At 36.6% G+C, this 23,449-nt stretch overlaps 1 protein-coding gene across 11 annotated transcripts in view; it reads left to right on the top strand.

Moving 5' to 3' along the window:
* Positions 1–23,449, top strand: part of FAM13B (family with sequence similarity 13 member B) — an 89,805-nt gene that overhangs the window by 32,545 nt on the left and 33,811 nt on the right. For 7 of the 11 annotated variants that reach the window (XM_049649238.1, XM_049649247.1, XM_049649244.1 and 4 more), the window contains exons 7-11: positions 1,743–1,838; positions 4,924–5,084; positions 19,386–19,427; positions 20,015–20,170; positions 21,963–22,101. In XM_049649238.1, coding sequence (XP_049505195.1) covers positions 1,743–1,838; positions 4,924–5,084; positions 19,386–19,427; positions 20,015–20,170; positions 21,963–22,101 — 594 coding nt within the window. The remainder of the gene's footprint in view (positions 1–1,742; positions 1,839–4,923; positions 5,085–19,385; positions 19,428–20,014; positions 20,171–21,962; positions 22,102–23,449) is intronic. The other 4 variants (XM_049649248.1, XM_049649245.1, XM_049649243.1 and 1 more) reach the window with 1 other exon arrangement.

Below are 23,449 nucleotides of genomic sequence, written 5' to 3'. Positions count from 1 at the left end.
TTTAAAGAAATTTGGGGTACCTGGGTGGTTCAGTGGGTTAAGCATCCAAGTTCAGCTCAGGTCATGATTTCAAAGTTCGTGGGTTCAAGCCCCATGTCAGGCTCTGTGCCGACAGCACAGAGCTTGGAGCCTGCCTCGGATTCTGTGTCTCTCTCTGCTCTTCGCCCGCTGGCGTTCTGTCTCTCTCTCTCAAAAATAAACATTAAAAAAAATTAAAAAAATTAATAATGTTTTAGTAATTTATTTAGATAAAATTAATGGCTGCTCAAAGTGAAATAATATGAATATGTTTGTGTTACTCATCTTTTACATTTCTTGAGAAGATTTGAATTCTAAGAAACTGATGATGCCAGTTTGTCCTAGTATTTATATCTAGACAGCTCTAAAGTCTTCAGGGTATATCTTGGCTGTTTTATGTCGTGGTGTAATTCTCTGATATTTCTGCTATCCTCTGTCTTCTTTATGTACACTGAAATAACTCTCCATGTAATTCACTTGTATTTAAAAAAAATTTTTTAATGTGTATTAATTTTTGAGAAAGACAGACAGAGTGTGAGCAGGGGAGGGGCAGAGGGAGAGGGAGACACAGAATCTGAAGTAGGCTCCAGGCTTTGAGCTGTGTCAGCAGAGTCTGATGTGGCGCTTGAACCCATGAACTGTGAGATCATGACCTGCGCTGTAGTTGGATGCTCAACCAGCTGAGCCACCTAGGCACCCAAATGCATATATTTCTTTAAGCACTAGCAGAATTGACTTAAAATATGTTGTGCTTTACATTAGATAGAATGGTAGTTAGTTAACACCAGCACATAATGGTGAATTCTGTAGGTTTGCCCATGGATAGAAAAGAAGATGTTAGCATATTGAATAGAATATGATCAATAATGGATTAGTGCTGTGAGTCCTAAGAGAGAGTGATGTATATTTAATTATTTTGTTTCATATTACTGATTACCAGAATTTGTTTTCTTAACTATTTCTATGATATTTCTATATTATAAACAGGTTACAATAGTAGGACAGATACCTGAAAATTTATTTTCTTTAAAGCAGATTTGGTAACTTCAGTTTGACTTGTGAGGCTGAATTGATAATGTATTGAGTGAAAGTAAAATTTCTTCCAACTTAGCACAATTTGGTTGTATGTATATTTTTAAAGTTTATTTTTGAGAGAAAGAGACAACGTGAAGGGGGGAGGGGTAGAGAGAGAGGGAGACACAGAATCTGAAGCAGGCTCTAGGCTCTGAGCTATCAGCACAGAACCCAACATGGGGCTCGAACCTGTGAGCTGTGAGATCATGACCTGAACTGAAGTTGGACGCCTGAGTGAGCCACCCAGGCACCCCTATTTTGGTTATATTTTTAAGTTGACCTAACTTAAATGTGCTAATTTCTTATCCCCATATTTAAAGATGTGGGCATACTTGGCCTATCCTTGCAGTGCTTTGATTATTTTTCTTCTGATTTTGATATTTGAAAGAAGCAAAGTTAACTAGTGCTCTTTTCCTTTGGAGTTTCATCCCATTTAATGCAAGTATTTGGCTGTCAGAACCTTTTCAAGATGGTAGATATTTCTATTAATAGTATGAGAGAGATGACTGACATGATGACTAGGGAGTGTTTGAGAAATGACCCAGAGTCGGTGGACAGGTTCTTTGTATGGGATCCCTACGTGAATGCAAATTCAGTAGAGTGGTTTGAAGATGTAGGTGATAATTATGTTTCTTTATACATTTGAGAAGGCAGGTAGCAGCGTTCTCCACAAGCTGGAGTCTGGAGAGCAGGCATTTCACGAGGCCCTAGAGAAGGGAATTACAGCAGTCAAAGAAAGAAGAGATGTAAGTATGGATGAGGGGTTTCCATTAAGTGGAGTAAGTCGTTTTCCATTAAGTGGAGTTGAGGCAGCTGCGTATATAGGACAGGTTCTTAATAACTTAGGAATAGATAGACACATTAATAAGCAGAATGTTGAGGTGACAAGGAGAGGATCAAGAACTTTTGAAGTGTGGGATGACAGGGGACATTTTTAAGTTTTTAATGCTTATTACCCAAACCAAGTTAGTCAGTTATTACTGTAGGAAGTTACATTGGGAGGCCTGGGAGATGGGAGGGGGCAAAAGAAAATCCCATTAGGTTACTGTTCGTGTCATATCTTATTGGATGATTATTGTTGAAACTACTGAACAGTGTCACTTAGTTTACACAAAGCTTATTGAATTGAATATAATATATTCAATATAAATGAGTGGTAAGGTATTTGTAGTTCCCAAGAGCTATTGACTGTAGGCACAAACTTATTTTTAAAAACATATACTGTAACATATTAAAATAGCAATACCTCTGTACCAAAAATTGTGGACTGAATAAATGTTTTCAGTTTTTTTTTTTTTTTTTTAAATTTTTTTTTTCAACGTTTTTTATTTATTTTTGGGACAGAGAGAGACAGAGCATGAACGGGGGAGGGGCAGAGAGAGAGGGAGACACAGAATCGGAAACAGGCTCCAGGCTCCGAGCCATCAGCCCAGAGCCTGACGCGGGGCTCGAACTCACGGACCGCGAGATCGTGACCTGGCTGAAGTCGGACGCTTAACCGACTGCGCCACCCAGGCGCCCCTAAATGTTTTCAGTTTAAATAGTCATCTTAAATTTTTTTTTTCCATACTCTACTGTGGTGGCCAAGCCTATATTGATCAACCACAGTAATTCCCATTTAATACTTCTGAAAACAGTATTTTCTTGCTGTTTAATATTTTTTTCTTCAGTTACCAGGAAGATATTAAGTATGCTCTTCAATTTCATTAATGTATTAAATACATACGTGGAAAATGAGGATACTTCTCCATTTGATTCAGTTTAAAAACTCCTCTATCGTGAAATTTTCACCTTTGTGTATAAATCTTACCTCAGTTCATAATCAGTTACTTCCTGATTTTTAGTTTTTTTCACCACTCTTCTACTTGATTGGAAATAGATGAGGGCTGGCATTTACAGGCACAACAATTTCAGCAGAATCTGCTGTATATGCTTTATTTATAAAGTCAGTAGTTCACAAATTGCAGTCATTAAGTATTGTTAATAATGAATTTTTAGAGACCTAGCTGACCAGTGACCTTAATACACTAATGTTTGAGAGCTCCTGCTTTAGGTGGTTTGGATGGCACATACGGTCTTTCTTTCTAATAAAAAGTGATATTACATGTAGAAATAAGGCTCTGTGCTCTATAGAAATAACAGTTCCGGTTATAATGATAGCTATTATTTACTGCTTTTTATGTATAGACACTGTAGGAGAGTTTAGCGTATAGTATTTAATCCTTTCAACTAGCCTTATGAGGGAGGTAGTATATATAGCATCTTCATTTTGTTCATAGGCCTAGAGAATTTAGTAAGTTGAGAGATAGTTAAGGGCACAGTAGGGATGTGAACATACATTTTTCTGCCTTCAAAGCTGGCTTTTGAGTACTTATTGTATTATGCTTGAAAGCGGGCAGTCTGCACTGGTTGATTAGGAGTGTTGTAGAATATCACAGGAAAATTGCCTTTCTTCTGGTTAAAGTCTGCTTTCTGAAGATATTTTATCAACTATGTTTGCCTGGGAAGAACACCACTGTTACACGTAGTGGTAAATTTATCCCAGGTGTTTCCAAGTGTATTTGGCTGGAATGGATAAAGGTATACTTTTACTGCTCAAGTGTTTTTAATGACTAGTATTAAATTATAAAAGGTGTTAAAGCAGTTTATGGCTAATGTCTTCTTTGAGATAGCTTTAAAATTTATTTCTTATATGGGAAAAAAAATACTTCTTGAAGTTTGTTTACTTATTTTGGGAGAGAGAGTGGGTGAGGGCGCACGTGAGCTGGGAAGGAGCAGAAAGAGAGGGAGAGGGAGAATCCCAAGCAGGTGTCCCTCATTTGAAAATATTTTGTTGTGGGGGAGCCTGCATGGCTCAGTTGGTTAAAGCTTCTGACTCTTGATTTCGGCTCAGGTCACGATTTCACGATTCGTGGGATCAAGCTCCACATGGGACTCCTTGATCACAGTGCAGAGCCTGCTTGGGATTCCCTCCTTTTCTTGTGCACCCACCCTGCTCTTGCATGCATGCATTCTCTCTCTCTCTCTCTCTCTCTCTCTCTCTCTCTCTCTCTCCCTCTCTCCCTCCCTCCCTCCCTGTCTCTGTCTCTCTCTCTCAAAATAAATAACTAATTAAATAAATAAATGAACATTTAAAGAAAAGAATATTTTGTTGGTTTTCCTTCTCTAATATTATTCACGGTCTTTTATTAGCGTGATTGTTTACTTAGGTAGCCAGTTTGATAATGGAAGACATTTTATAGCCCCTGCCAGAAACAGAATTATAACCTTTGAGTTGTGCTTAATGACCAAATTAGTGAGTTCCCTTTTGTAAGGTCCAATCTCCTCTTGAAAAATTCTATCTGAATCGTTTAGAAGTTAGTGACAGTTTCTAAAACATGTTTAACACCTTAAGGCAAAATTACTCTGCCCTTTTCCAACATTTACTCTGTGTTAACATCACTTGTTAAATGTACCTGGAAATTGGAGAGGTCAGTTAGAAATCTTTGTAACTATTCAGTTTATAAAACTGATTGGTTAGGAAATGAAGCTTTCTTAATGTTAACTAACTACAGTGTGCAGGCTTTCCATGGTGTGTGGTCTTACTCATATTCCTAGTGATATGCTAACGCAATCATTACTTTGTGTTTTAAAATGTTACATTTGGTTTGAAGTTTTCTTCAAATATGGAAAAGGTGGCAATTACTTATTCCTTTGGAAAAATTGGTCCTAGGAAATGAAGTAAAAAATGAGTTGTCTGTGTCTTAAGTTTTCTTAGAGTAGTATATCTTATATAATGTCAGTTAAAAGTTTCATTAAATTTTAATTGTCAATTTTGTCTTGTTAATGTAGGTTAATGAGCTTTCTGAGGAAGAAGAGGAAGATGAAAAGCTGGAACATATAGAAGAACTTCCAGAAGAGGGTGCAGAAAAATCAAGTGATATGGCAGAGGTGGTACAGTTAAGGATGACTGAAAACATCCTGGAACCAAATAGTGTTACAGCATCAACAAGGTATTATTTCAGTTGAAAGAACCTTAGCTTTTAAGAGTTTTATTCTAGGTGTAGATTCACTGAAGCAGTAAATCACACAAATTGTAACAATATGTAAAAGATTGGTTTACGTATGGAAAAGAGCAACAAGAAAATTTTAAGCAAACTTGATAAGGAAATTTCAAGTATTAGCATTTACACTTTTCTTTCGAAATAGAACTTTTACATTTCTTCTTAAAGTTTGTTTTTGTATTAGTGTGTTAGTTGGGTTGGGTAAATTTTCAGAACCTTTGGAAGTGGTTGAATTGACTTGTATTTCCAAGTTCTAGGCTACAAGTAGGCTGTAAAGAGAGAACTCTGTGATGCATTATGATAGTGCTTTCCAGTCTTATTTCAGGTATAAAGTGATACTGTTTACATGGCATACTATGTAAACTTGGTAGATGTGGTAGGATACAGTCACTGTCTTAATGCATAGCTTGGGCCACTGGTCACACTGTTTAGAAAGCTTTAGAGAATTCAAGAACTCTGCAGCTTTAGGTATTGCTCAATTCTGTGCAGTTCTCTGTAAAGTTCCATGGTTTACTAACCCTTACTAACCCCCTTTTCTAATTAGGGGAACAGCAATATATTGAGATCACTAGAATTTGTTGTTGTCTTTTTTTTTTTTTTTTGATCACTAGATATTTTTCATTAAATCTGTGTTCAATAAAATGATAGTTAAAAAGCAGAGGAAATGATTTAAAAGCATTAGAAGGCAAAATGTCATTTAAACTACCTAATACCAAAGGGATAAACTATCCATTGTCATTTAGAAAAATTATAAAGTGATTTAAGATACATACTGTCAAATACAACTCTTAAATTTCTTTGTGAGCTTCTAGGTCCTTGTATATTATGTATAATTTCTTCAAACATGATTGCAATTATGGTATATTAACTTGTTCACTCTTTTGCCCTTGATTTAACATTGTTTGTGCTATTCTATGTTTATAAGCCCTTTTAATTTATTTGGGGTTAGGGCTCTTAACTCTAATTATATTAAGATATTTATAAACAGTATGCCAAACTATTTACCTATATCTCAATTATATATTTACTGTCCTTTTTTCTGGAAATTTTGAATTATTTTAGCTAGATTGTCTGTATTAAATTGCTACTGATCAACTTTTTAGGTTCTTAGGCCCCTTCTTCCTTCTTCTGAACTATTTGCATACATTTATTTGGCTCAACTAGTGAACTTTTCTTTGGCTTTTATAAGTATTTCCAGAGTGCTTAAAATATACAGCCTGATTTATATTGCCATTAGCAGTATTTTCTCCAGGACCTAAAGACAGGAGACAGATGGGAGTTCTTGGGGCACCTGGGTGGCTCAGTCGCTTAAGTGTCCGACTTCAGGTCCTGTCATGATCTTGTGGTTTGTGAGGTCAAGCTCCACATCGGGCTTTCCGCTCTCACTGTAGAGACTGCTTCAGATCCTCTGTTCCCCCCCCCCCCTCCCCCCCCCCCCCCCCAAAATAAATAAACATTAAAAAAAATAAAATAAATGGATGTTCTTTATTTTAAGTTAGAGTTATGCTTTCTAATACAGTGACCACTAGCTACATGTGGCTATTTAAATTTTAAACTTGAACCAGTAAAAATTAAATGAAGTTAAAAAATCACTTTCACAGTTGTATTAGCCAGAGTTCAAGTGCTCGATGGCCATGTGAGTGGCCACTGTATTGGACAGTACAGTTACAGAACATGTCTGTCGTTGCAGAAATTTCTTGGGGATAGCACTGATTTAGTGATGTAAATTTGTTAAGTCTATTTATTTAATTATTAGCAAAGTTAATATTCAAATACATAGCACTACTAGTTTCTTCTTTTTGATCATCTTTCCAGTTTTGTAAACAGTCCTCCTTTCTTCCACCCAGGTAATTTTCAGATAGACTGGTAGGTAGGTGGTCAGGATTCCTTAAAGGCAAGTCACAGAAGTGGACCTTGTTAAAGGAAAGAAAAAAGACAGTTTATTAGCAGAATGCCAGATAGGTCTCAGAGTCAGAAGGAAAAGCAGAGATAACATTTGGAAACCGTGGAGAATTTAGTGGCAGGGTTATGGAAGAATCTCTAGCATGTGGCTATTTGAGAATTTCAGTTGTCTTTCTATCTGTCATTATACTCAAGGTCAAATTCCTCTGGAGTAGCAGGGGAGAGGGTGTGGCCTAAATTGCATCCACTGTCCAATCACCTGGCCAGGGTAGAACTGGTCATTGTAATTTATGTATCTACCAATACCATTGGATAGGAAGAGGAACTAGTTTGCCACAGAAGAATGCGGCTATTTACCAAAAGAAAGGGATAGGGCTGTCAGACAGCAAGATAGGTGTCTCTACCAGAGTCATCTTTGAGATTTAGTGATGATCAAAATTTCAGCTAATATTTGCATATTAGCCTTTTTTTGTAGTTTTGGGTGAATGATTGCATGAAGATAAAAAATACATTCTTTGGTTATCCACCATGGATGAAAGAAAAAGAGGGGAGAGATATCCCTAGAGTACACAGCCCTAGAATATAGGGAGCATTAATAAATTTGTTTTAGGGAATTAGTGGATACTGTACTTCATGAAACTGGAGATTGAACTTTTGGTAACTTAACGTGCCATCTTGTTGAATTTTTCTGTGAGGTAGTTCATAAACATTTACTGCAGTATTAGGTAGCTACTCTTTTTCTCTTCAGAAGTAGCTGTGGGAAAATATGTTAGAAACCTAAGGGAAATAAACATTTAAAAAAATTATTTAATGTTTATTTAAATAAAAAGTTTATTTATTTTTGAGGGAGAGGCAGAGACGAAGACAGAGCATGAGTAAGGGAGGGACAGAGAGAGGGAGACACAGAATCTGAAGTAGGTTCCAGGCTCTGAGCTCTCAGCACAGAGTCCGACGTGGGGCTTGAACTCACAAACCGTGAGATTTATGACCTGAGCTGAAGTCGGCCGCTTAACCAACTGAGCCACCTAGTCGCCCCAATGTTTATTTATTTATTTTTGAGAGGGAGACAGAGCGCAAGCAGGGGAGGGCAGAGAGAGAGGGAGGCACAGAGTCTGAAGCAGGTTTTAGGCTCTCAGCTGTCAGCACAGAGCCCCCCATGGGGTTTAAATTCACAGGCTATAAGCTCATGACCTGAGCCCAAGTCGGTTGGTTAACCAGGTGAGCCACCCAGGTAAATAAACATTTAATGATGGTTTAAAAAAGCAGTTATCAAATTTTTTGTTTTCACATGTTAAATTCTTAAAAATTATTGATGACTACAAGACCTTCGTTAATGTGGATTATACCTGTAGGCATTTACCATGTTACAAATTAAAACAGCAAATTTAAGCCACTGGAAGTGTGGCTTTGTTGGGTTGCAGTTTGGAAGATGCTTGTATTTGCAGCTGTACTACAGCTGTTTTTATGTAACACAGCTGTTATGTTTTTCTATTGATAAATTCCACCTCCTTTATTAGTTCTCAGTCAGCAGTTTTCAGTTTTTTTTACACTTTAGATTTATTTAGAACCCAAAGAACTTTTGTTTCTGGGGTTATGGCTATTGGTATTTACATTATTGGGAATTAAAATTGAGAATTTTTTTTTTTTTATTGTTTATGTATTTATTCTGAGAGAGAGACAGAACAGAGGAGGGGCAGAGAAAGATGGAGAAAGAGAATCCCAAGCAGGTTCTGCACTTTTAGTGCAGAACCCGACACAGGGCTCGATCTCATGAACCGTGAAATCATGATCTGAACTGAAATTTAGTCAGACCCTTAACTGATTAGGCCACCCAGGTGCCTCAAAACTGAAATTTATATATATTTTTTTTCAACGTTTTTTATTTATTTTTGGGACAGAGAGAGACAGAGCATGAACGGGGGAGGGGCAGAGAGAGAGGGAGACACAGAATCGGAAACAGGCTCCAGGCTCCGAGCCATCAGCCCAGAGCCTGACGCGGGGCTTGAACTCACGGACCGCGAGATCGTGACCTGGCTGAAGTCGGACGCTTAACCGACTGCGCCACCCAGGCGCCCCGTATATTTTTTAAAGTAGCAATAAACCCATTAAATGTTAATGTAATGAATTTTTTTAATTCTTAGAGCAAGAGCATGCACACGAGTAGGGGAAAAGGACAGAGGGAGAAAGAATTTTTTTTTTAATGTATATTTTTAAGAGAGTCAGCATAACTGGGGGAGGGGCAGATAGGGGAGGACAGAGGATCTGAAGCAAGCTCTTTGTTGTCAGTGAACCTGATGCTGGGCTCAGATTCACAAACCGTGAGATCGTGACCTGAGCCAGAGTCTGATGCTCAACTGACTGAGCCACCCAGGCACCCCAAGAGAGAATCTTAAGCAGGCTCCATGCTCAGAGTGGGGCCCCAATGCAGGGCTTGATCCCATGACTCTGGGATCGTGACCTGAGCTGAATTCAAGAGTCGGATGCTCAACTGATTGAACCACTCAGGCACCCCGAATTCACACTCTTTAATATCACCACTGATTGTATCAAAAACATCTTTAAGTACTGGGACATTATTGAATTTATGAAGATAGGGGTTTTCCAAAATTCAAATGTTTGCTTGAAAACTCAGATTTTAACAGTATTGTCACTCGTTTTTCTTAAAGTTGCAGTCTTGCTCATTTTTGAGAAAATGTCTGCCAGATATTCAGGTTGGAATAACCATAATTTGTCAGCTGATCTTTCCAATGAAAATGGTGTTCCATGATAAAAGTTCAGCTGTCAACTCAAACAAGACAAACATTGTACTACGCTATGCCTCAGAAGTGTTTTATGTGTACTTCCCATTTTTGTCATACCAAGTACTAAAATGAAGTATACTCAGAGCTGAGATAAAATTAATAATTTTTCTGCTGCTTCATCAAGGATTGGTCTCCTTTTTAAAAAATCACAAGTGAGGGGTGGTAAAGAATGCAATGGCCATGGTATGGTTTGGTACCACTTGCCTGGATTTGTGCTAAGACCCCAAGCATTTTTTTCTACCATTGATTTTGCTTCCTTATGCAAATGTCACCACAGTGGAAAAAGGCAAATGTTATGAAAATAGTTTTGGTCTTTTTGTTCACAGACCACCCTTTGAGAACCAGTGGTTTAAATATTTGTGTAGGAGTTGTATTGATCAGTCTGTTTATGCATCCGTTATTTCTGTATATCATTTGCTATTAGTCCTATTTTGTGATGATTTGAACTGACTTCAGAGTGGAAAAAATGCTGGGAGTTAGGTATAGGTAGCTTAGGATATGTAAAAACCAGGTTGCTTCTGAGGCTTCATCTTATCCATGAGGTCCATGAAAATCTCAAGATCCTTTCCAAAGTGACTGTATCTGTAGATAAAGAATTATTGCTCTCTCTGCACATACTTATCTGTTATTTACCTTTGTTGTTTAAATGTACAAATTTTAGGGGAATCTACCTTGAAAAAATTTACAGAGGTAGGAGAGTTCTGAACAAGTTTTTAACTTTTTTTTTTTTTTAATTTGTGCCTCATATATTTTACCTAGGCTTCAGGTTTAGGTAAATTTTATTTTTTTTATTAAAAAAATTTTTTTTAATGCTTATTTATTTTTGAGAGAGAGAACATGAGCAAGGAAGGGGCAGAGAGAGAGAGGGAGACACAGAATCTGAAGCCGGCTCTAGGCTCTGAGCTGTCAGCACAGAGCCTGATGCGGGGCTCGTACCCACGAACCGCGAGATCATGACCTGAGCCGAAGTCATACACTCAACTGACTGAGCCACCCAGGTGTCCCATTTTTTTATTTTTATTTTTAAAAAACACTTATTTATTTATTTTTGAGAGTGAGAGAGCACAAATCAGGGAGGGGCAGAGAGACAGGGGGGAGACAAAGAATCTGAAGCAGGCTCAAGCCTCCCAGCTGTCAATGCGGAGCCCTACACTGGGCTTGAACCCACAAACCGTAAGATCATGACCTGAGCTGAAGTTGGATGCTTAACTGATTAAGCCACCCTGGTGCCCCTAGGTAAATTTTAATGTATACTCATGTTTGCAGAACTATACATCAAAAGGTTAATTGGCAGGGGCGTCTGGGTGGCTCAATTGGTTTAGTCTCCGACTATTGTTTTAGGCTCAGGTCATAATCTCACAGTTGTGAGATCGTATCCCACATCAAACTGTGCTCTGGGTGTGGAGCTTGCTTGAAATTCTCTCTCTCCTCCCCTCTACCCCTCCCCTACTTGCACTTGCTCTTTCTCACTCTCTTTCTCTCTCTCTCAAAAAAAAGTTAATTGGCATTCTTACATTCTTATAAAGTTCATTTATAATTGTGCTTTGCCTTCGTAAACCTTGGAATTCAGAAATGAAAATTTCAGTATCTTTTTATGGGCTGTTGATGCTACGGCTTTATTTTTGTGAGTTCATTGGTTTCTCATGGTTTGTTCTTTTTGGGTGTAGTGCAGGATAAAAGGTGTAGTGTTTGAGGAAGAGCTCTGAGTTTAGGGTTTTGAGATTAGTCTCTACAACTTCATTCTGTGGATGCCTTATTGTTGAGGAAATGGGCCCTCAGCTGACTGACTACAGGTGGTTCATAACATTTCCCTTCTTTCATCCATTGAATCCAGTAATTTGCAAAATATTTGTTGGGCAGTCCATTACGTTTTCACTAGCTAGGTTCCACTAAAGAGGAGGAAAATGTGGGGTGCCAGAGTGGCTCAGTTGGTTAATTGTCTGACACTTGATTTCAGCTCAGGAAAAATGTACGTTGTGGAAGTGTCAGAATTGTTGGGCAGGGAAAAGTAGAATTTATGCTTTGGGTCATAAGAAAGTTCTATTAAAGTAAAAATTGTTTTAAAGTACCAGAGCACAATAGATATTGACAAGTTCTCTTTCTTTTCCCTCCCCTTGCCCTATAAATGATGCATTTAATGTTTTAAAGACTTGTAGTTATTATTACTTACTGACTTTCTAGTTGTAAAGAATCTTTCACTTTATTCTTATCATAGTTATAGGGTATTCCCAAGTTAATAGGAAGAGTGAAGAAAGGCTTTTGCTTTTGGCTTGAAAGGGATGTATGATTTTTCTTCTGTTTTAATATATATTTACTTTTTGAGATGATTGTTTTTAAAATTATAGTTTTGGAGTATAGAAATTATCATAATTTTAGATTTGAAAAATTAACCACTAATGGTTTTATGAATATGGGTAATAAATGAACAGTAGTAGTATTGTACTTTTTGTGTACTGTTTTATCAATTTCATATTAGTCATAACATATCTCCAGATAGGGTAGTATGACTAATGCAAACAGATTGGTTTTTCTGCTTTATGTTGGAGTAGGCTTAAATATTTCTACAGGAGTGCTACTCGGATTCAAAATTTTGTCCCCTTTTCCCTCTGTCCTGCAAAATTGCACAGACTTGGGAAGAAATTTGTGGACTCTTGATTAGGTCTCTCCTTGTCAGTCGTGACCTCATGTTGCAGCCTGCTTCCGTTTAGACTGCAGCTCTGATAATTGCTCAGCAGTTTTTATAAGCCCATCACCATCCTTTATGGTGTTTGAAGTCTCTTTACCTGATGTTTTTGTTGGGAGATGCCATGGGTTCAGAATGGCTTGCAGAACTCTGTTGCACAGGTAAAGTGATCCTTATCAGATTTAATTGAAGCAGAGCTGCAGTACTTTTATGAAGTGTTATTTATAACATTAAATATTTGTAATTGAGAAATTAAAATAATAGTAGTTCCCTATGATCACTGTATTTGAATTACAAAATACTTATAATTGGAATAAATGGCTGCAAGATTGATTTTATGTAATACTCTCAAGAAGATTACATGCTTGTGGGCAGATTTAAAAATAGAGTTAACAGAAGGGAGAAAAAGGTCAGAGAATGACTGTATTCTTTTTTTTTTTTTTGTAATCTTTTAATATTATACTTGACTAAGGACTTTAAAATATGTATGACCCTTGTAATTTATTGTTGCTTCTGTTAGTCTGGTCTTCTTTGGGGGTTTAGTGAAAATCCCCATCAGGTGGGTTTTGTGGCATCTGTCCATATAGTACCTAAATAATTGACTTTAAATCTGTAAGCAGTTATTTTTCTTTTGTCTTTATTTATCAGAACTCACATCCTCTTGATTCCTATGCTATTTTGTTGCTGTTACAGATGGCATAATTGTATTGATAAATCCTTTTTACAACCATAGATGTGTGTTAGCCATGGTTTGTGCATAAGTGCTTTCTACCCAAAGAAATTGGCTAAGTCTGAAAATAATAAATTCTTTGAAGTCTGAAAACTAAATCATTCCTTTGTCCTTTACAAGGTCAGAGAACGAATTTGTACAGTCAACTTCTGTAGCCTCGTGAGTGACAATCTGACTTATAAAGTATAAAATCTATTTGATTTATTTACTAAGGCTTTTTGGGGTAGGGAGAGGGTCTGTTGAAAGCAGTTGTTTGATTGTCCCTCCATATCTTTAGGGCTAAAGAACCTTTACTCTTACACTAATAATCTAGCTCATTGATTACTACATATAGATATATACAAATACATATATACATGTATTTGTAATTTAATCCCAGTATCATTTAAAAGGGATAGGAAACAAAAGATCAACTCTGTCGATCTATCCAACATAAGACCATTAGAATTCTTGCTTTTTTTTTTTTTTGCTCTTTTGGATAACTGGAAGATTATATTAAAGTTCAGTCATTTCGGAAGCTAGAAATAAATCTAGCAACTTTAACTTCTAGTATGGATAAGAATTGTCAGTGGTATTTATAAAAAAAATGTAGACTTTTGGGGAGTGCCTGGGTGGCTCAGTCGGTTAAATGTCCGACTTCAGCTCAGGTCATGATCTCATGGTTTGTGGGTTCGAGCCCCATATCAGGCTCTGTGCTGACAGCCCAGACAGAGCATGGAGCCTGTTTCGGATTCTGTGTCTCCTTTTGTCTCTGCCCCTCTCCTGCTTGTGCTGTCTCTCTCTCTCTCTCAAAAATAAATATTAAAAAAAAAAAAGTAGACTTTTGGACCCTACCTCCTCTGGGAGGGCCTCAGAAATCTGTTTTTTAAAAGGTTTAAAAAAAATTGGGAAATAAATCATGCACACAGAAATAGGCATCAACGTATATAGCAAAGCAAGTTAGTCAAAGCACATATCTTTGTAACCACCATCCGCATCTAAAATAAACCCTGATAGCACCCCAGTAGGTCTCACAGTCCTGATCTCCTCTCTCCCCTCTAATGGTAACCACTATGCTAACTTTTTGACACTAGTTTTTAGCTTTATGAAAATTAAATGTCACTGTGTATATATTTTTGATTCAGCTGCTTTCACTAAACATTGTATGTGAGATTTGTCCATGTCTTAGGTCTTTGTGGTTCATTTTATTGCTGTAAAGTATTCCATCCTAAGATTACACATCAGTGATCCAATTTAATATTGGCAGACCTTTGGATTATTTTTACTTGTTGATTATTTATTTTTGTTGTGTACATTTTTTTTTTAAGTTTATTTTCTGAGAGAGAGAAAAAGCGCAAGTGAGGGAGGGGCAGAAAGGGGGACAGAAGATCCAGAGCGGGCTCTGCGATGACAGCTCATGGACCATGAGATCATGAACGGAGCCAAAGTCGACGCTTAACCAACTGAGCCACCCACGTGCCCCTGTCGTGTACATCCTTATATACATCTTCTGGTGCACGTATGCATGTACATGAAGACATAAATTTGACTTTTAACTTTTGTAAATATTACCAAATTGTTTCCCAAAGTGCTTGCCCCAATTTACACTAACAGTGCATGAGCATTCCCAGTGCTTCGCATCTTTGCCAACACTTGGTATTAACAGTTTTGGAGGATATATAATATTATTTCCTTGTCATTTTAATAGGTTCATCCCCTTTTCATGTGTGTATTATCAGTTAATTCTTTTGTGAAATAGCTGTTCTGTTTCTTGATTTTCTACTGTTTTTTTTTTCCTTGTTGAATTGTAGGAGCCCTTTAAAAGTATGCATTGGAAATATCTTTTCATTTTATGTTGTGCCTTTTCCTTCTCATATTGTGTCTTCTGAAGAATGATTCTTAATTTCATTCAGGTTTACTGTTCTTTTCCCTTTGTGGTTAATGCTTTTGGGGTTCTGTTTAAGAAATCTTTTTCTAAATATGTATTTCTGTATTATCTTTTTTTACCATAAAAATAAATTTTATTTGTTTTATTTTTTTATTACGTTTAAAATTTCAATTTCAGTTTAGTTAACATTCCTATATTACCTTCTAATAACTGTATCATTTCACATTTCTTGTTTAGGTGTATAATCTACATTATATTATATTGTCCTTGTGTGTGAGATGGTGCCAACTTATTTTTTTCAATATGAGTTAACAGATTGTCCGAGTACTCATTTTTGGAAAGACTGCCATTTTCCCTGCTTTCTGTAGTACCAGCTTTGTTCTTATCAAGTGTGTATTCATGGGTACATTTCTGTTCTGTTTTTCTTTTTTTTTTTTTTTTAAACAATTTTTTTTTAACGTTTATTTATTTTTGAGACAGAGAGAGACAGAGCATGAACACGGGAGGGTCAGAGAGAGGGAGACACAGAATCTGAAACAGGCTCCAGGCTCTGAGCTGTCAGCACAGAGCCCGACGCGGGGCTCGAACTCACAGACCGCGAGATCATGACCTGAGCTGAAGTCGGCCGCTTAACCGACTGAGCCACCCAGGCGCCCCATGTTTGTTTTTTCTTGTGCCAGTGCTATGTTATTTATTTTTGCTTTATTGTTTTTGGGGTCTGGGGTGGGGTATAGATCTCCAATAAAATAGCACTGTCACCCCAGGACAGTGTGATATAGGTGGTCCATGGATCAAATCCTTGTTTTAGGGGTCGTAAGAAAGCCTCCACATTCTGGCTTAATCTTTACTAGCCTGTGTGTGTATAGCCTGTGTGTGTATAATTATAAAAACATGCTATTTTAAAAATTATTTATATATAATTATTTATATATATTTTATCTTAATCTTTAGATTTGCATTTCTAGTAAGTTTTCTTATATCCATGTATCTATTAGCATTTTAATAATCTAATCTGATGGGAAAAGGTGAGAAAATTCTTCTGAGAAGTTAAATAAGTAGTTGCCTAACAATGGCAGATTTGAAAAAAAACAGAGGATATATACTCCCACAAAAGTTAAAACATGATACTAGGCTTTAGTAACAGACTGATGGACTAAGTAGTTGAGAATTAGAACTTGTTGAGATTTTGGTGTACAGTACAGGAAAAGCTCACCAGAAGCCACAAATTAAATGGGGAAGGGAAGGATGTTGGATTTATATGTTTTCTTCACACCATTTGATATACTACACTGTCAGGTATTAAAAACAAAATACTTCTAATCATGTAAGTATGTAATGTGTGTAAGCTTAGAAATTGCAAGTACTACTGAGGAAAATATAACTAATCAGACCATGTAAAGATATATCTTCAATAATTAAATAGGCAACCCGTAAAGGAAATGAAAAATATAAACAACAAATCATTGTAGCAAAATATCAGAAAAAGACTTAATCTTAGTTGACATTTAAGCACTCTGGAGGAATACCTTCATTTATCTTTTCTTGTTTTGTTTTGTTTTGTTTTGTTTTGTTTTGTTTTGTTTGCGGAAGTCACTAAGTGTTAACTTTCAGCTCATTTGAAACTACTAGAAATGGACCCATGGCTAAACTCTTTTTGTGCACGTATATGTGATTTTTCTCCCCAGTGTTTCCTTCAGAAATGAACTTCCCAAAAACATCATTAAAATTTGAAAAATTTTTAAGTATTTCCCTTGAGGGTATCAGCATGAAAGCATTTAGAACTAAGAATAATCTGTTCATGAAAACTAGCATAATACTGGCTGTTAAAAAATTTTTTTATAAAGCTGAGAGATGTTATGTGTGCCAAACCAGAGTGGCTTACTGTTGTCTGATAAAGCAATTGTGCAATTTGCTACTCATATGTTTACTGTAAGGGAGACCTGAAGATTACTGCATGAATGGTAAATGATGTTATTTGGTTTCCTGCAGAGAATCCTGAGAATATTCATCTGATAGACTTTGTTTCTTATGTTGGTTAGAGTTTGTGTTGGCACATTTACAGGGGATCTTTCATAAAACTGATTTAAATTTACTTTTTAAAAGTGACTCTTCATTGAGTCACAGACATACAGAAAAGTTCACAAATCATAAGGTTATTGAATTCTCAAAAACTCAACTAGTATAACCACCACCTGGGTTACTTGTTCCTTCTCAAATTCTTCCATCTCCCTTTTTGCCAAAAGTAGTTGCTCTGTGGCTTCTGTTGCTATAGATTACTTTTTTCTGTTAACTATTTTTTTCTTTAAAACTCAACTTTGAGCAGCATCTGGGTGGCTCAGTCAGTTAAACATCCTAACTCTTGATTTTGACTCAGGTCATGATCTCACTCTTCGTGGGATTGAGCCCCACATTGGGCTCTGTACCGACGTTGTGGAGCCTGCTTGGGATTCTCTCTCTCCCTCTCTTTTTCTCTCTCTCTGCCCCTCCCCTGCTCTCTTTCTCTCTCAAAATAAATAAACATTTTTAAAAAATCAACTTTGAGGCTGTAATTTTCACTCAATAAAATGCACTTTATAAACGTACACATTTGCATGTATGTGTTTACAACCACCACTGTCAAGACACAGACTGTTTACCATCACCCAACAGTCTGGCCCCATGTCACGACTGATATCCTTTCTGTCACTGTATTGATTAGTTATTAAAAAAATTTTTTTTAATGTTTATTTTTGAGAGAGAGTGAGTGCAGGAGAGTCAGAGAGAGAGGGAGACACAGAATCTGAAGCAGGTTCCAGGCTCTGAGCTATCAGCACAGAACCTGATGGGGGCTGAAACCCACAAGCTGAGAGATCATGACCTGAGCTGAAGTCGGACATTTAACCGACTGAGCCACTCAGGCGCCCCGCTGTATAGATTAGTTTTGCCTGTTTTAGAATTTCATGTAAATGGAATCCCCTCTAGTAGGTACTCTTTTGTGTCTGGCATCTTTGCTTGGCATAATGTTGAGATTCATGTTCTTGGCATTTTTCAGTTGTTTGTGCCTTTTATTTAAAAAAAATGCTGAGTGTATTCCGTCGTAGGATGTCCTACAATTTGTTTCTGTATTCACCTGTTTGCGTTGATACCTTTGGCTATTACGAATAAAGCTGCTATGCTTGTGCAGGGATTCCTATGGAATTATACTTTCACTTCTCTTGATTAAATACCCAGGAGTTACAATTGTGGGCTCATTTGGGAAGTTTTTTTTTTTTTTTTTTAAAGATTTTATTTTTAAATAATCTCCACACCCAACATAGGGCTCAAACTCATGTCCCCGAAATCAAGAGTTGCTGGCTCTGCCAACTAAGCCAGCCAGGTGTGCCCCCGCCTGTTATTCCCCCATTTGGTAAGTTTTGTAAGAAAGTGCCAAACTGGTTGCCTGGGTGGCCCAGTTGATTAAGCGTCTGACTTGAACATGAGTTCGAGCCCCGCGTTGGTCTCTGTGCTGACAGCTCGGAGCCTGGAACGTGCTTCGGATTCTGTGTCTCCCTCTCTGATCCCTCCCTGACACTCACTCTCTCTCTCTCTCTCTCTCTCTCAAAAATAAACAAACATTTTTTTAAAAAGTGCCAAACTGGCTTCCAAAGTAGTTGGAACATTGTACATTTCCACCAGCAGTATATAAAGTTCTAGTTGCTTCACATCCTCACCAACACTTTATTTTAAACGTTGTAGTGGTGTCCACATTTCATTGTGGGTGTCAGTTGAACTTTTAACTATGGTAAAAATGGGATTATTTTGTCTATTTTTATAAGTATCAGTAGATACTGTGGTGCAGAATTGGCTGAGGAAGGTCTGCTACTGGCACAGTGAATGAAATAGTCTGATTTTAGTATCCATTTTGCCTTTTTTTGTGACTTGAATAGTAGCACATGCTGTTACTGTTGGCAGGGAGTACGGAATGAGCACTGATGCCTTCATACTATCCTAGATGAGGTGCTTTTGTTGGGCTAGTAGTCCACTTTTTTCCCCTTCAGCCTTGGAATAGGTCAGTGTTTCTTCACTTGAGCACCAAATGAAGTAGTTGCCTATACACATGGGTATGTATAGTTTTTGTATGAAAAATAAATTCTTTAGAAAATTAGCATCACATTGTGCCAGAGATGAACATGTAACTTAGTGCATGCTCTCCTGGTTGTGTCAAGGTCATGCAAATGTGGCAGTTTTCAATACTTCATGAAGTTAATATTGAAAAGTTTTAATAGCTTTTTTCTTTCTTTGATTACAGTGCCCATTTATCTCCCATCAGCATCTTACCAGCCTCTGCAGAGTAAGTAGTATACTTAGAGAAGACAAATCTGTTTTTAATATAAAAATATTACTAAACTGTGGAAATTAAAATCATGGTATATTATGCTTACTGTAGAGGAAGGACTGTACATAAGTTAGTGAAACCTAGTTAATATTTTATATACTGCAGTAGGAACAAATACATATGTATATGTCTCTTTAAGAAGTAGACTTCATGTAAAAAATATGGACAGGGTCCTTACAGTTTTCTTTGATTTAGCTAAGTATTGACAAATTGTTTTGCATTATAAATGTAGCTTTGCAAAGTCTATGTAAATGGTTTTCTGTATAGTTGCGAGGAATGAATACTGGGACAGCTGATCCTTCCCACCTTGGTAGTAATAGTGATAGTATGGTTGATTTGTCTATTAATTTGGGCAAATTTCTTTTAAAAATTTAACCTAGTATCATGTATTCCTTTTGTATGTTTCTTTTTGTATGCTAGCTTATACATTTCAGTACCCTGATAATTTGTTTTACTAGTCATTGGTTTTAATGTTTATATTTATGTGGCCAAATGCCCAGTTAGGGTGACTGCTTCTTACTAAAATGTGTTCTGTTTTGTAGCATTTTGGAAAGAACAATTAGAGCAGCTGTGGAACAGCATCTTTTTGATCTGCAGAGCAGCATAGATCATGATTTTAAGAATATACAGCAGCAAAGTCTGGTGTGTAATAATGAAGCAGAAAGTATTAATTGTGATGGGGAAGGATCTAATAACCAGTAAGAAACTTTTACAACATTTTACTGTTATTTATTGTTATAAAATGTTTGATTATCTTCTAAAAACCATAGTTTACTTAAAATGGGATCTTGGGGATTTCTGAAAGTGTGTGTGGAAAGTGACTGTATAAATTTGTATGTAAATTGTATATAGTTAATACTGAAAATCTAAATTTTCCATTAAGATGGTAGACATTAAGTCCAATACTGCCAGGTTTTCCTCCCTGAGCACCAGATGAAGTAGTGAGCTTAGCTTTAGGGACTATGTTGTATGAAAAATAACTTAAAAAACCTTAAAGACCCATACTGTGTGCAACACATGGTCTCACCATGAGAGACATGAAGTGATCTAGACAGCAAGGTACGGGGACACCAGATTGACTTTGCTTGTATTGCATAGTCATTAAGTGAAATAGTGAGCAGAATCATCCTTTGCTTTTTAAATTTTATCCCCTGTCACAAGCTACTACCCTGCTGGCCTCCCTGCATACTTTTTTTTAGGTTAGTTGTTAGTAGTTGAATTTTGTATAAGTTAAAAGTATGTCTGTGCTGTGTGATGTTATTCCACTTTTCATTGCACTTGTTACTTTTAAATGGATAAAAAGCCTCATCTCCTTTCCTGTTACCTCAGCCCTGCACTTGAGGGATAAATACGTGCCTTTCTCTGAGACCATAATGCAGTGATTTCATAGTTTTTATTTACCAGTTTTTATTTGGAGGACAGATGAGAAAGATGTATGCAAATTTGGAGGGTTCATAGGAGGTAAAAAAAAAAAAAAAAAAAAGATTGGGTAGAGTGTTTCTTTTTTTCTTTTTTTTTAAATTAGATTTTTAAAAGGCCAAGTGTGTATAGTGCATTAGAATAGCTATTAAATATGAATTGAAACCAAGAAAAATTAATGGATATGAAAACCAAGAGTTGCAATATGTTTATTTTAGGAATGCCATATTGTACAACTTGCAGGTGTGCTCTGTAGTCTGAAGAGATGGCATCACCAGCCTGTGGAGCTTTGTGGCCCTGATTTGTGTTGCTTTGAAGGCATGATTGGAACTGATAAAACTGGATTGCTTAAAAGCATTGCTTTTAAGAGTATTGGGCCAAATATGAAGGAAAACAGTATCTGAAAATAGCAGTAATTAAAAGTTGGAAATAGTAGGAAAGTAGTCCAAAGGTTATAATTCATATAAGTAGATTCCTTGGCGTTAGTCTTTAGTTTAGCTAGAGATCCTGAAAATCTATGCCCATGCTCACACAATAACCTTATTTTTATCTCTGAGGAAATAACTCATGTTCTATCATTGATGGTGGTATTGTCTTTGTAAATGAAAGCCTACTGCAGTATTTTGCATATTCTGAATAAATTATGTAACATGCAAAATTTGTAGTAGGAAACTACTGTTGTACTTGATAAAGTGTTGGACACTGTGGTGTTTAGTGTTTAGTGCTAGACTTGTATTTTAATTGAAACAGATGATTATAATTGAGAGTATGCATTTGTAAGGGAAATTATTTTGGCACATAAATTATTCTTTCAGCTGTTCATTTGTTTATGAAAATTTTCAAAGGGAATAACAAACAAGGTAGTTTTCTCGAAGCATTCCCTGGAGGGACAAAAATAAACTTAGTGTGTTTAATAATCTAATTGACAAAATGAATAAAGTGTGGAGTTTTATGAAAAGGACTCATTATCTTAACAAGTGGAAGTTTCAGATCATTATTGATATTTATTTATTTTAAAAGCATTACATATTCAACATTTGGCCTGATCTGATTTTTTATCTTCATTACTAGGGTTGATATTGCTGATGATATTATTAATGCCAGTGACAGTAACAGTAACAGAGACTGTTCAGAACCTGTGGCTAGCACTAATTTAGACAGTGAAGTTATGCAGCAAGATTTTGTATTTGAGGATGAAGAAAATAACCAGGTAAGACATGGAAAGAATAAAAGATCTTTGGGTTAGGTGTGCTAGACCTGCAACTCTGATTGCTTTGTGTATTCCTTTCATACCAGAAGTCATAGTTCATTATTGTTGACACACACATTTTTTTTGATTATGAGTCCCAAGAACATACACTCTATCAGTAAAGATCAGGAACCATCATTGGGTAGAGAAGTAGATATAAAATATTTAAAAATATTTTCCTGAAAGGAAACAAATGACATTGTTAGCTGAGGTGGTTGGTGGTATTATGGTTGTATTTTGTTCTTTTTAAAAGCTTTTTTTTTCTAATTCCCAATTTTTTCCTGAAGAACGCGGGATCTTTTCATAGAGAAAACCCATGAACATCATTTTGAAAGTAGATTGTGGGGCGCCTGGGTGGCTCAGTCAGTTAAGCATCTGACTTCACCTCAGATCCTGATATCGTGGTCTGCAGTCCATGGGTTTGAGCCCCACATCAGGTTTTGTGCTGACAGCTTGGAGCCTGGAGCCTGCTTCGGATTCTGTGTCTCCCTCTCTCTGCCCCTTACCCACTACTCTCTCTCTCTCTCTCTCTCTAAATAATAAATAAACATTAAAAATTTTTTTAAAAAGTAACTAAATTGTTTTCACTGTCATAAATTGTCCATGGTTGCATTGCTTTTAAAGTAACGTCAATAAATATACAAATTGGGGTGTCTGGTAGTTCAGTCTGTTAAGTGTCTGACACTTGATCTCAACTCAGGTCTTGATCTCAAAGAGTCGTGAGTTCAAGCCCAGCTTTGGGCTCTGTGCTGGGCATGAAAAATAAATAAATAAAAAATAAATAAACACACACACACGTATATACATATACGTACACAAAGCAGTATCTTTTTTTTTTAATTATATCTTTTATTTTTTAAAATTTGCATCCAAATTAGTTAGCATATAGTGCAACAATGATTTCAGGAGTAGATTCCTTAGTGACCCTTACCTATTTAGCCTATCCCCTCTTCCACAACCCCTCCTGTAACCCTCAGTTTGTTCTCCATATTGAAGAGTCTCCTATGTTTTGTCCCCCCTCCCTGTTTTTATATTATTTTTGTTTCCCTTCCCTTATGTTCATCTGTTTTGTCTCTTAAAGTCCTCATATGAGTGAAGTCATATGATTTTTGTCTTTCTCTGACTAATTTCACTTAGCATAATACCTCCAGCTCCATCTACATAGTTGTAAATGGCAAGATTTCATTCTTTTTGATTGCCAAGCAATCCTCCGTTGTATATATATATACCACATCTTCTTTATCCATTCATCCATGCAGTATCTTTGTACAACATGTTTCACAGTTTAGTTTTGATAACTTTTTAAAAT

This window comes from Panthera uncia, assembly GCF_023721935.1.
Source record: "Panthera uncia isolate 11264 chromosome A1 unlocalized genomic scaffold, Puncia_PCG_1.0 HiC_scaffold_17, whole genome shotgun sequence".
Taxonomy (NCBI): Eukaryota; Metazoa; Chordata; class Mammalia; order Carnivora; family Felidae; genus Panthera; species Panthera uncia.
Note: the sequence above shows the minus strand (reverse complement) of the source record. Positions and strands in the feature narration are given on the sequence as shown.